At 54.2% G+C, this 13,677-nt stretch overlaps 1 protein-coding gene across 4 annotated transcripts in view; it reads left to right on the forward strand.

Moving 5' to 3' along the window:
* Nucleotides 1-13,677, forward strand: part of STRADB (STE20 related adaptor beta) — a 185,093-nt gene that overhangs the window by 22,331 nt on the left and 149,085 nt on the right. For all 4 annotated transcript variants that reach the window (XM_063932599.1, XM_063932601.1, XM_063932602.1 and 1 more), the window contains 3 exons: nucleotides 8,481-8,652; nucleotides 9,494-9,598; nucleotides 12,215-12,459. In XM_063932599.1, coding sequence (XP_063788669.1) covers nucleotides 8,481-8,652; nucleotides 9,494-9,598; nucleotides 12,215-12,459 — 522 coding nt within the window. The remainder of the gene's footprint in view (nucleotides 1-8,480; nucleotides 8,653-9,493; nucleotides 9,599-12,214; nucleotides 12,460-13,677) is intronic.

Below are 13,677 nucleotides of genomic sequence, written 5' to 3' on the forward strand. Positions count from 1 at the left end.
CTATATACAAAAATTAATATACTAGTGAGAGTGTAATTAAAAGACCAGAAGGATTAATAAATGTGTTAATGGGGTGCTAAATAAGATCTCGCAGTGTGCTACCCCAGAGCAGCCCAGCCCCACCAATCCAGGGGGAACCGCACCCCAGACCCACCCCAGGTACTAATAATAATAATAATAACAACCCTTCCGGGTAATATAACATGATGCCACATGATAATGGCATCTGAGCAAATGTATCCGAATTGAGAGCTAACTTACCTGAATATACCCCCGGGATCTCCAAATGGCAATACAGAGACCAGCATGCCCTCCAAACACTGGTCCCATCCATGCCCCTCATACTAACAGAACAAAATGTAAGTTGCTCAAATCAATTAGGAAGTACAATTCAGGTGCATGAAAGGGAGGGGGTACTTCCTAATTGATTTGAGCAACTCACATTTTGTTCTGCTAACAAAAGGTTAACCTGAACCAAACAAGCAGTCACAGTGATCTGCAAACCCTTAAGCGAAAAAGGAGGAAACAGCGCTGGGTGGGCGTCCAGTGGCCCCTGTGGAATCGGAGAAAGGGCTTTATCAGTAAGTACCAAAATCCTGATTTCTCCTTCATCCACTAGGGGACACTGGAGCGCAGTTACAATGGGGACGTCCCAGAGCTACTAAGACGGGCGGGAGAGCGCTGAGAGTCCTGTAAAACCGCTCGGCCAAACTGCGATGCAGAGGCCGCAAAAGTGTCAAACCTGTAGAATTTGACAAACGTATGTCGGCCCGACCAAGTAGCCGCCCGACATAAAGAAGTCATGGAGACCCCGCGGGCAGCCGCCCACGAAGGCCCCACAGAGCGCGTAGAGTGCGCTGAAATTGAAGACGGAGGTTCCCGAGAAGCTGACAAATAAGCTTGTCTGATGGTCAGCCGAAACCATCGAGACAAAGTCTGCTTAGAAGCCGGCCAACCACGGCGAGCAGCATCGTAGAGAACAAATAAGGAGTACGACTTCCGAATAGCCGAAGTCCTATCCACATAGATCTTGAGCGCCCTGACAACGTCCAATGATCTCGAATCCGGAGAGTCCACCTAGAGGGCCGGAACCACAAGTGGCTGATTGATGTGAAAATCAGACACCACCTTAGGTAGAAAAGACATGCGAGTACGAAGCTCGGCCCTATCAGCATGAAACACCAGTTAAGGAGGTCGACAAGAGAGAGCCCCAAGTTCTGACACCCGTCTGGCCGAAGCCAGAGCCAGGAGAAGAACCACCTTCCAGGTGAGAGATTTCATCTCCACCGATTCCAGAGGCTCAAACAACGAAGATTGCAGAAAAGAGAGGACCAGATTGAGGTCCCATGGCGAGAGGGCGAAAGGGAGGCTGTATTCGAAGAACCCCCTGAAAGAAGGTCTGAACCTCAGGCAGCAAGGCTAACTTTTTCTGGAAGAAAACTGAAAGAGCAGAGACCTGCACCTTTAGTGAACCCAGTCTTAAGCCTGCCGAGAAACCGGCCAGCAAAAAACGGAGAAGGCGGGCTAAGCGAAAAACTGAAAAAGAGAAAATTCTCGACGTTCACACCAGGCCACATAAGCCTTCCAAATACGGTAGTAGTGAGATGATGTGACTTTCTAGCCCGAAGCATAGTAGGTATAACCGTACGAGGAATCCCCTTCCTCTTCAAGATGGCCTTCTCAACAGCCACGCCGTCGAAACGTAGCCTGCGTAAGTCCGAATAAAGAAAAGGACCCTGTTGTAGCAGATCGTCCCGTAGTGGCAGGGGCCAAGGCTCGGCTACTGACAACAGGTGTAGGGTGGAGTACCAAGCCCTGCGTGGCCAATCTGGAGCCACCAGGAGGACCAGTGCGTTTTCTCTCTTGATGCGTTGCAGAACCCGAGGCAACAGCGGGAAAGGAGGAAAGAGGTAAACGAACCGGAAATTCCAAGAAGCCGTGAGGGCATCCACGCCCGCCGCCGCCGGGTCCCTCGTTCGAGAGTAATAAAGAGGCAGTTGATGGTTCAGGCGGGACGCCATGAGGTCGATCTGTGGTTTTCCCCACCGGCGGACCAGCTGCCAAATCACCTGGGGATGGAGTGACCACTCTCCCGGGTGCATGTCCTGTCGGCTGAGATAATTGGCTTCCCAATTGTCCACTCCTGGAATGAATATCGCCGAGAAGGACAGCATACTCCTCCGCCCAGAGAAGGATGTTGGTGACCTCCCTCATCGCCGCATGGCTGCGAGTGCCGCCCTGAAGATTGATGTACGCTACCATCGTGGCGTTGTCGGACTGAACTCTGACCGCTAGACCGCGCAGCAGGTGATGTGCCTGAAGTAGGGCGTTGTATACCGCTCGTAATTCAAGAATGTTTATGGGGAGAGCGGAGTCATGGATTGACCAGCGCCCCTAAAACAGATGTTCGAGGGTCACTGCCTCGCAGACTTTCGTCCATGGTGAGGAGAGTCCAATCCCACACTCCGAACCGCCTTCCTTCCAACAGATGTGCCGACTGGAGCCACCAGAGAAGCAACAACCTTGCCTTTGGAGATAGTGTCACCCGCTGATGAAGAAACAGATAAGATCCTGACCACTGATGTAGAAGACACAGCTGAAAGGGTCGAGAGTGGAAGCGACCGTACGGAAGAGCTTCGAACGCCGCTACCATCTTTCCCAGAAGGCAAATGCACAGATGCACGGACACCCGACGGTGTTGAAGTACCGACCTTACCAGTGTCTGCAGAGACAGGATCTTGTCTTGAGGAAGGAAAAGTTTCTGATGGACCGTGTCGAGAATCATCCACAAAAACAGCATCCGTTGTGAGGGGCATAAGTTAGTCTTCGGGAAGTTCAGGATCCACCCGTGCTGAATCAGAAGGTCCTGCGTTATCCGGATATTCTGAAGTAACAGGTCCGCCAAGCTTGCCTTTATTAGCAGATCGTCCAGATAGGGAACAATTGTCACACTCTGCTTCTGAAGTAGGGCCATCATGACCGCCATGACCTTTGTGAAAACCCTGGGAGCAGAAGAGAGACCGAACGGAAGGGCCTGGAACTGGAAATTTACCGTCCTGTATCGCGAACCGGAGAAAAGCCTGATGAGGAGGCCAAATGGGAACATGTAAGTATGCATCCTTGATGTCTAAGGACGCCAGAAACTCGTTTTGCTCCAACCCCGCAATAACAGACTGGAGGAACTCCATCTTGAACTTGACTACCCTCAAATACGGATTGAGATCCTTCAAGTTCAGGATTGGCCTGACCGAGCCGTCCGGCTTCGGTACGAGAAACAGGCTTGAGTAATAGCCCTGTTTCCGTTGATGAGAGGGAACCGGGATCAGTACCTTTGTGGATAGAAGCTTCTGGACCGCTGCCTGTAAGGCAACTCCTCTGTTGTCGGAAACTGGTAAACCTGTGGTAAAAAACCGCTGGGGCAGTCGGGCCTGAAAATCGAGCTTGTAACCGCAAGTGATGAGATCCCTGACCCAAGCATCTGGACAGGACTGTACCCAGACCTCCCTGAAGTCCCACAGACAAGCTCCCACCCTGTGGTCTCCCAGGTGGGAGGGAAGCCCGTCATGCGGTGGTAGTGGTGGAGGACTTAACCTCTGACTGGGTTGAGGCTGTGGAACCTCTGCCGCTACCCCTATGGCCACGGGTGCTGGAAGCTCCTCCCCTGGCCTGGCCTCGAAACCTGGAAGGGGCACGAAAGGAACGACAGGAGGGACCCCTATATGGCCTGCGAGGGGCTGGAGCAGCAGAAGGAAGATAAGTCGACTTACCTCCGGTGGCCTGAGAAATCCAGGCATCCAGACCCTTACCGAACAGGACCTCTCCTGTAAAGGGCAACGCTTCTGCTGCCCTTTTGGACTCTGTATCCGCCTGCCACTGCCGCTGCCAGAGAGCTCTGCGGGCCGAAATTGCTAAAGCGGAAATACTAGCTCCGAGAATACAGATGTCCTTGGAAGCCTCGCAAAGATAAAGGGCTGATTCACGGATGTGTTCCTCCAACTGTATCTATTGATCTGCCGGCAAAGCATCACGAATTCCAGAGGACAATTGCTCCGCCCAAGCTTCTATCGCCTTGTTGACCCAACAACCTACCTGCGCCGGGCGATGTAATACCCCCGCCGCCGAGTAAATAGTCTTCAAGGTGGATTCCAACTTCCTATCAGACGCCTCCTTAAGCGAAGTCGCTCCAGGAACCGGCAGAACCGTCTTCTTGGACAGATGAGACATCGAAGGATCCACAATCGGAGAGGTCTCATAACGTGTTCTGCTATCTGCGGGAAAAGGATAGGAAGACAACAGTTTTCTTGATACCTGAAATTTTGCATCTTGATGTTTCCAGGCTGCCGTTATGAGAGCATCCAGCTCCTCCGAAACTGGAAAAGTCACCGGCAAGCATTGGTTGGTGCCAAACCTTGAAGGACGTAAGGTGTCCTGCTCTGTCTCCTCCACCTGTAATACTGAGCGAATAGCAGTAAGAGCCTCTATACCCTGAGCTACTGGTTCAGAGTCCTCATACACCTGATTGTCATCAGTATCCTGTATATCTACCACTGCCTCATCTAATAGAGGCATATCATCGTCAGAATCCTGCAACACAGAGGCTAGCAATCTCTTTTTAGAAGCCTGGGGGGGGGGGGGGACTAAAGGACGGGGCTTGGGACGGGATTACAGCCCTAGAGAGCCCTTCCACTGATATTGCCAGGGAAACAGCCCATGCTGGTTCTGGCTCCGGTACCGGGACAAGCTGTCAGACTCGGGCCGCCTCTCTATCTCCCGTTCAGTTCCCTAGTCAGCAGGGACATAACCTCTGTGAGCTGTGCTGTCCATGCAGGGGTGCTCTGGGGTTCTGATGAGGGCTGGGCAGATTGTTCTGACCCACCATCCTCCCATAAAAGGTGTCCCTGTTTTTGTGTTGCCATGGAGCCTTTACCTGCCATGGCCGCACCTGTCACCCTCCCCCACACACACACCCAGCAATAGGCAGAAGGGGAGGGAGTGTGGGGGGGGGGGGGGAGCAGGGAGAAGCGCAGCCCACAGCAGCCACAGCAGCCCACGGTATCCTGCACGCTACTGTGCAGTGTCAGGCAGCTCTAATAAAGTGTAGGTGCCCCCTGTCCCCACTGTAACTAGCTCACTGTGACCGGAGGACAACGATATGCTTCTCCTTCCCGCACTGCAGCCTTGGAAAATGGCCGCCAGCGCGCGCTGAGCCCGGCGGAGCAGAGCGGGACTAAGCTCCTCCCCCTCCGTAAAGGCGCCAGATTCAAAATTGCTTTGCGCCTCCAGCGGGATCCCTTTGCCGGCTCTGTGATCCGCGCTGAGCGGGGATCTGTGTGGAGTGAGCCGCGGCCGCCGGGGACCAGCTAAGAGCGGGGGGAGCCGGAGCAGAGACCCAACTAATAGACAATGTACTAGTAACGTACAATGAAGCACACAGCACTCAGTACGCGGAGTAGCAGGATTGTTACAGCTTTACAGTAAAATAGTGCATACATGTCCCTGCTTTCAAAATCTAATAGCCACCACAAATAAAGTACAGCTTTTTAATCACCGCTGCTGCTGTTCTTGGTGGAGCGGCCCCGACACGCGCGCCGCACGCAGCGGTGTCCGGCCAGCTCCGGAGAGCTCAGTGTCTCTTTCAGCCGGGGACCATCCCGAGCCGCACGCAGCTACGATGGGACTCCGCCGGCAGCTCCCGCGGTGCAGACTGGCAGAGGCAGAGCTGCCAGTCTGTGAAGAAAGAAGAAAAAGAGGAAGAAAAAAAAAAAGAATTTTTAAGAGAAAAACCCAAGAGTGACCAGCTCCCTTGGGCACAAAACAAAGACTGGCTTGGAGGGGAGATAGTAGGGGAGGAGCTAGCCACAGTTTTTGAGTTTTAAAGTGCCAGCTCCCAGTTACTGCCTACTATTTCCCCATTGTAACTGCGCTCCAGTGACCCCTAGTGGATGAAGGAGAAAAAGGACCTCATCGCTGCCACATGGACGTTTCTCAGGGGATAGCTCACTTCAGCTGCTCCATCAGATTTACAACGTCTGGATATCTATATCCTTAAATATGGATTTACTACACACAACCCAACCGCCAGAGATCCATTTGTTTTGTATTTTGTTATAGAAGGGTCTATTTTCCAGACTAAAATGCCCTCCCTTTTCCTTATTAATCAGGGGTTGTGCTTCCGGCTTTAGCCCGCTCTAGGGGGGTAATTCTGAGTTGATCGCAGCAGCAAGTTTGGCTCGGCTGTGCAGCTGTATAGGGCCACAGCAGGTAGGCTCGGCTGTGCAGCTGCATAGGGCCACAGCAGGTAAGCTCGGCTGTGCAGCTGTATAGGGCCACAGCAGGTAGGCTCGGCTGTGCAGCTGTATAGGGCCACAGCAGGTAGGCTCGGCTGTGCAGCTGCATAGGGCCACAGCAGGTAGGCTCGGCTGTATAGGGCCACAGCAGGTAGGCTCAGCTGTGCAGCTGCATAGGGCCACAGCAGGTAGGCTCGGCTGTGCAGCTGCATAGGGCCACAGCAGGTAGGCTCGGCTGTGCAGCTGCATAGGGCCACAGCAGGTAGGCTCGGCTGTGCAGCTGTATAGGGCCACAGCAGGTAGGCTCTGCTGTGCAGCTGTATAGGGCCACAGCAGGTAGGCTCGGCTGTGCAGCTGCATAGGGCCACAGCAGGTAGGCTCGGCTGTGCAGCTGCATAGGGCCACAGCAGGTAGGCTCGGCTGTGCAGCTGTATAGGGCCACAGCAGGTAGGCTCGGCTGTGCAGCTGCATAGGGCCACAGCAGGTAGGCTCGGCTGCATAGGGCCACAGCAGGTAGGCTCGGCTGTATAGGGCCACAGCAGGTAGGCTTGGCTGTGTAGCTGTATAGGGCCACAGCAGGTAGGCTCGGCTGTGTAGGTCCACAGCAGGTAGGCTCGGCTGTGCAGCTGCATAGGGCCACAGCAGGTAGGCTCGGCTGCATATGGCCACAGCAGGTAGGCTCGGCTGTGCAGCTGCATAGGGCCACAGCAGGTAGGCTCGGCTGTGCATCTGCATAGGGCCACAGCAGGTAGGCTCGGCTGCATAGGGCCACAGCAGGTAGGCTCGGCTGTATAGGGCCACAGCAGGTAGGCTTGGCTGTGTAGCTGTATAGGGCCACAGCAGGTAGGCTCGGCTGTGTAGGTCCACAGCAGGTAGGCTCGGCTGTGCAGCTGCATAGGGCCACAGCAGGAAGGCTCGGCTGCATAGGGCCACAGCAGGTAGGCTCGGCTGTGCAGCTGCATAGGGCCACAGCAGGTAGGCTCGGCTGTGCAGCTGCATAGAGCCACAGCAGGTAGGCTCGGCTGTGCAGCTGTATAGGGCCACAGCAGGTAGGCTCGGCTGTGCAGCTGTATAGGGCCACAGCAGGTAGGCTCGGCTGTGCAGCTGCATAGGACCACAGCAGGTAGGCTCGGCTGTGCAGCTGCATAGGGCCACAGCAGGTAGGCTCGGCTGTGCAGCTGCATAGGGCCACAGCAGGTAGGCTCGGCTGTGCATCTGCATAGGGCCACAGCAGGTAGGCTCGGCTGTGCAGCTGTATAGGGCCACAGCAGGTAGGCTCGGCTTTGCAGCTGTATAGGGCCACAGCAGGTAGGCTCGGCTGTGCAGCTGCATAGGGCAACAGCAGGTAGGCTCGGCTGCATAGGGCCACAGCAGGTAGGCTCGGCTGTATAGGGCCACAGCAGGTAGGCTTGGCTGTGTAGCTGTATAGGGCCACAGCAGGTAGGCTCGGCTGTGTAGGTCCACAGCAGGTAGGCTCGGCTGTGCAGCTGCATAGGGCCACAGCAGGTAGGCTCGGCTGCATAGGGCCACAGCAGGTAGGCTCGGCTGTATAGGGCCACAGCAGGTAGGCTCGGCTGTGTAGCTGTATAGGGCCACAGCAGGTAGGCTCGGCTGTGTAGGTCCACAGCAGGTAGGCTCGGCTGTGTAGCTGCATAGGGCCACAGCAGGTAGGCTCGGCTGTATAGGGCCACAGCAGGTAGGCTTGGCTGTGTAGCTGTATAGGGCCACAGCAGGTAGGCACGGCTGTGTAGGGCCACAGCAGGTAGGCTCGGCTGTGTAGCTGTATAGGGCCACAACAGGTAGCCTCGGCTAAGCGGCTGTTTAGGGCCCACAACTACAGGGTTCCTGCGTTTGTATCTAGGGCAGCGAGTTCCGGAAGGAAGGTGTTTTGCACATCCTCCACCACAGAAGCAGCTTTGGGACGTCCGGAGTGCCCCCCAATAGGATGAAAAGAGGGTATAGGTATACTAAATGCCTCTATTTGTGTTCATGGATGGACACTGGGCGCCCACCGTACACTCGGCTCTTCCAGACTTTTCCTGTTTGCTGTTGTATTAGGCCCTTGTTATCTTCATCCTCCTTGTTCCTCTGGATCCTGTCCTGAGGGTGAGCCGTAGCTGTAGTTCCCGGCAGCGGGGTGTAGTAGGGGCGGCTCTATGGAATGTATAATAATCCTCTTATTATATGTTGCAGAAGTGTGAAGGGCAGCCACATCCTGGTCTCCGGGGAAGGTCTGGTCTCACTGTCTGCACTTGGCCATCTGTACAGTACGGTGAGGAGCAGTGAGAGAGCCAAGGTGGCCTATGACTTCCCTCAGTTCAGCACCGCAGGGCTTCCGTGGCTGAGTCCTGAGCTCCTGAGACAGGTCAGTACCGTCCCCGTTACCCACTCTTAGCGCAGAGTCCTAGTCTCTGCTATGGGATGGCACGTAAACATGGTGATTGGCTTGTAGTGTGCATAGTATTGCCTGGTGATAGGAGAGAGCAGACGGCGTGTGGGAGGACACGGGGACAGAACGCGGTCAGTGTGTACATCTCTCCCCTAATCCTCATGAAGAAGGGGAAGGAAAGAAGCTACGTAGCGCTGCTAGGGTAACACAATGCGGCGTGCCGTACTCAGATATAAAGTCCAGAGTTCCTCTTATGTTTCTGTGCTGCAGTTCTCCCACCCAGCCGGCTGCCCTACAGGCTTCAGTAGTCCTATGACTAACGCCTCTTCCCAAAAATCAGGAGTGTCCTGCATGTCCTACCACTGTCTGCTTCCCATCAGTTTCCCACTGCAATGTGTGCGCTGCCTGGTCACATAACGCCTAACCAAGAGCCTGACTCTGAGGTGGCAGTACAGCAAAAAAAAAATCTCCATGCTGCTCTGCAGGGGGCAGATGTAACATGTGCAGAGAGTTAGGTGTGGGAGGGGTGTGTCCTAGCTCAGAGCTACATTGCAGTGGGAGAATAAAGCCCAGCATGTGTGGGTTACATGCAGAGCAGCCAGTAACTGAGCACCTGGGTAACACCATGCTGCACTTCAGGGGCAGATGTAACATGTGCAGAGACTTAGGTGTGCGAGGGGCATGTCCTAGCTCAGAGCTACATTGTGAGAATAAAGCTGCCGATGTAGATGGTCTGTCGGTCAGCGTGTACCAGTAATATGAGTGTGAACGACGACGTATGTGGCTGTACCAATAACGTGTTGTCTCCCTTACTAAGGATCTCCATGGGTACAATGTGAAGTCAGACATCTACAGCCTTGGAATCACTGCCTGTGAATTAGCTACGGGGCGAGTACCATTCACAGACATGCACCGCACTCAGGTGAGTGTCTGCTGCTCTGAGCTTCTCTGGTGGTGATTACTGCTTATATACACTCACTGTGAGGGACACTCAGAGGGGGTACTCACACTGGTATACCCCCAAACCTCTCCTACTACCACCTGTACCACTCACACTGGTATACCCTCACACCTACCCTACTTCCTCCTGTACTACTCACACCTGTACTACTCACACCACCCCTACTACCACCTGTACTACTCACACCACCCCTACTCCTACCTGTACTACTCACACCTCCCTTACTCCCACCTGTACTACTCACACCTCCCCTACTCCCACCTGTACTACTCACACCTCCCCTACTCCCACCTGTACTACTCACACCACCCCTACTCCCACGTGTACTACTCCCACTGGTACCCCCTCACACCTCCCCTACTCCCACCTGTACTACTCACACTGGTACACCCTCACACCTCCCCTACTCCCACCTGTACTACTCGCACTGGTACACCCTCACACCTCCCCTACTCCCACCTGTACTACTCGCACTGGTACACCCTCACACCTCCCCTACTCCCACCTGTACTACTCACACTGGTACACCCTCACACTTCCCCTACTCCCACCTGTACTACTCGCACTGGTACACCCTCACACCTCCCCTACTCCCACCTGTACTACTCACACTGGTACACCCTCACACCTCCCCTTCTCCCACCTGTACCACTCATCCTGGTACACCCTCACACCTCCCCTACTCCTACCTGTACCACTCACCCTGGTACACCCTCACACCTCCCCTACTCCCACCTGTACCACTCACACTGGTACACCCTCACACCTCTCCTACTCCCACCTGTACTACTCGCACTGGTACACCCTCACACCTCCCCTACTCCCACCTGTACTACTCGCACTGGTACACCCTCACACCTCCCCTACTCCCACCTGTACCACTCACACTGGTACACCCTCACACCTCCCCTACTCCCACCTGTACCACTCACACTGGTACACCCTCACACCTCTCCTACTCCCACCTGTACTACTCGCACTGGTACACCCTCACACCTCCCCTACTCCCACCTGTACCACTCGCACTGGTACACCCTCACACCTCCCCTACTCCCACCTGTACCACTCACACTGGTACACCCTCACACCTCCCCTACTCCCACCTGTACCACTCACACTGGTACACCCTCACACCTCCCCTACTCCCACCTGTACTACTCACACTGGTACACCCTCACACCTCCCCTACTCCCACCTGTACTACTCACACTGGTACACCCTCACACCTCCCCTACTCCCACCTGTACTACTCACACTGGTACACCCTCACACCTCCCCTACTCCCACCTGTACTACTTACACTGGTACACCCTCACACCTCCCCTACTCCCACCTGTACTACTCACACTGGTACACCCTCACACCTCCCCTACTCCCACCTGTACTACTCACACTGGTACACCCTCACACCTCCCCTACTCCCACCTGTACTACTCACACTGGTACACCTCCACACCTATCCTACTCCCACCTGTACTACTCACACTGGTACACCCTCACACCTATCCTACTCCCACCTGTACTACTCACACTGGTACACTCTCACACCTCCCCTACTCCCACCTATACTACTCACACTGGTACACCCTCACACCTCCCCTACTCCTACCTGTACTACTCACACTGGTACACTCTCACACCTCCCCTACTCCCACCTATACTACTCACACTGGTACACTCTCACACCTCCCCTACTCCCACCTATACTACTCACACTGGTACACCCTCACACCTCCCCTACTCCCACCTGTACTACTCACACTGGTACACCCTCACACCTCCCCTACTCCCACCTGTACTACTCACACTGGTACACCTCCACACCTATCCTACTCCCACCTGTACTACTCACACTGGTACACCCTCACACCTCTCCTACTCCCACCTGTACTACTCACACTGGTACACTATCACACCTCCCCTACTCCCACCTATACTACTCACACTGGTACACCCTCACACCTCCCCTACTTCTACCTGTACTACTCACACTGGTACACTCTCACACCTCCCCTACTCCCACCTATACTACTCACACTGGTACACTCTCACACCTCCCCTACTCCCACCTATACTACTCACACTGGTACACCCTCACACCTCCCCTACTCCCACCTGTACTACTCCCACCTGTACTACTCACACTGGTACACCCTTACACCTCCCCTACTCCCACCTGTACTACTCACACTGGTACACCCTCACACCTCCCCTACTCCCACCTGTACTACTCACACTGGTACACCCTCACACCTCCCCTACTCCCACCTGTACTACTCACACTGGTACACCCTCACACCTCCCCTACTCCCACCTGTACTACTCACACTGGTACACCCTCACACCTCCCCTACTCCCACCTGTACTACTCACACTGGTACACCCTCACACCTCCCCTACTCCCACCTGTACTACTCACACTGGTACACCCTCACACCTCCCCTACTCCTACCTATAATACTGGTACACCCTCACACTTCCCCTACGCCCACCTATAATACTGGTACACCCTCACATCTGCTGTGTTTGCTGTTGTGGTCTGGGAGTATACAATACATTGTTGTGTGATGCTATCAGATGCTGCTACAGAAGCTGAAAGGTCCCCCTCAGAATCCTCTGTATGGTAACACCTTTCCAAGCGATGAATCGCCCATGAAGATTTCCCGTTCTGGCGTAGATTCCGGTATTGGAGAGAGTGTGGTCGCTGCAAGTATGACGCATACCATGACTAGCGACCGGCTGAGAACTCCCTCCCCACGGAAATTCTCATCCGCCCTGCAGAACCTGGTGGAGATCTGTCTACAGCAGGATCCAGATAAAAGGTAATCTATCTCCTATAGTGTAACGCCCCTGCGTGTGGTCCTGTTCTCTCTCTCTCTCTCTCTCTGCTATTGTGTAATGCACCTGTGTGTGGTCCTGTTCTCTCTCTCTCTCTCTCTCTCTGCTATTGTGTAACGCACCTGTGTGTGGTCCTGTTCTCTCTCTCTCTCTCTGCTATTGTGTAACGCACCTGTGTGTGGCCCTGTTCTCTCTCTCTCTGCTACTGTGTAACGCACCTGTGTGTGGTCCTGTTCTCTCTCTCTCTGCTACTGTGTAACGCACCTGTGTGTGGTCCTGTTCTCTCTCTCTCTGCTATTATGTAACGCACCTGTGTGTGGTACTGTTCTCTCTCTCTCTCTGCTATTGTGTAACGCACCTGTGTGTGGTACTGTTCTCTCTCTCTCTGCTATTGTGTAACGCACCTGTGTGTGGTCCTGTTCTCTCTCTCTCTCTGCTATTGTGTAACGCACCTGTGTGTGGTCCTGTTCTCTCTCTCTCTCTCTGCTATTGTGTAACGCACCTGTGTGTGGCCCTGTTCTCTCTCTCTCTCTGCTATTGTGTAACGCACCTGTGTGTGGTCCTGTTCTCTCTCTCTCTCTCTCTGCTATTGTGTAACGCACCTGTGTGTGGTCCTGTTCTCTCTCTCTCTGCTATTGTGTAACGCACCTGTGTGTGGTACTGTTCTCTCTCTCTCTCTGCTATTGTGTAACGCACCTGTGTGTGGTCCTGTTCTCTCTCTCTCTGCTATTGTGTAACGCACCTGTGTGTGGTCCTGTTCTCTCTCTCTCTCTCTGCTATTGTGTAACGCACCTGTGTGTGGTCCTGTTCTCTCTCTCTCTCTCTCTCTGCTATTGTGTAACGCACCTGTGTGTGGCCCTGTTCTCTCTCTCTCTCTGCTATTGTGTAACGCACCTGCGTGTGGTCCTGTTCTCTCTCTCTGCTATTGTGTAACGCACCTGTGTGTGGTCCTGTTCTCTCTCTCTCTCTCTGCTATTGTGTAACGCACCTGTGTGTGGTCCTGTTCTCTCTCTCTCTGCTATTGTGTAACGCACCTGTGTGTGGCCCTGTTCTCTCTCTCTCTCTGCTATTGTGTAACGCACCTGTGTGTGGTCCTGTTCTCTCTCTCTCTCTGCTATTGTGTAATGCACCTGTGTGTGGCCCTGTGTTCTCTCTCTCTCTCTCTGCTACTGTGTAACGCACCTGTGTGTGGTCCTGTTCTC

This window comes from Pseudophryne corroboree, chromosome 7 (assembly GCF_028390025.1).
Source record: "Pseudophryne corroboree isolate aPseCor3 chromosome 7, aPseCor3.hap2, whole genome shotgun sequence".
In the NCBI taxonomy this organism is placed as follows: Eukaryota; Metazoa; Chordata; class Amphibia; order Anura; family Myobatrachidae; genus Pseudophryne; species Pseudophryne corroboree.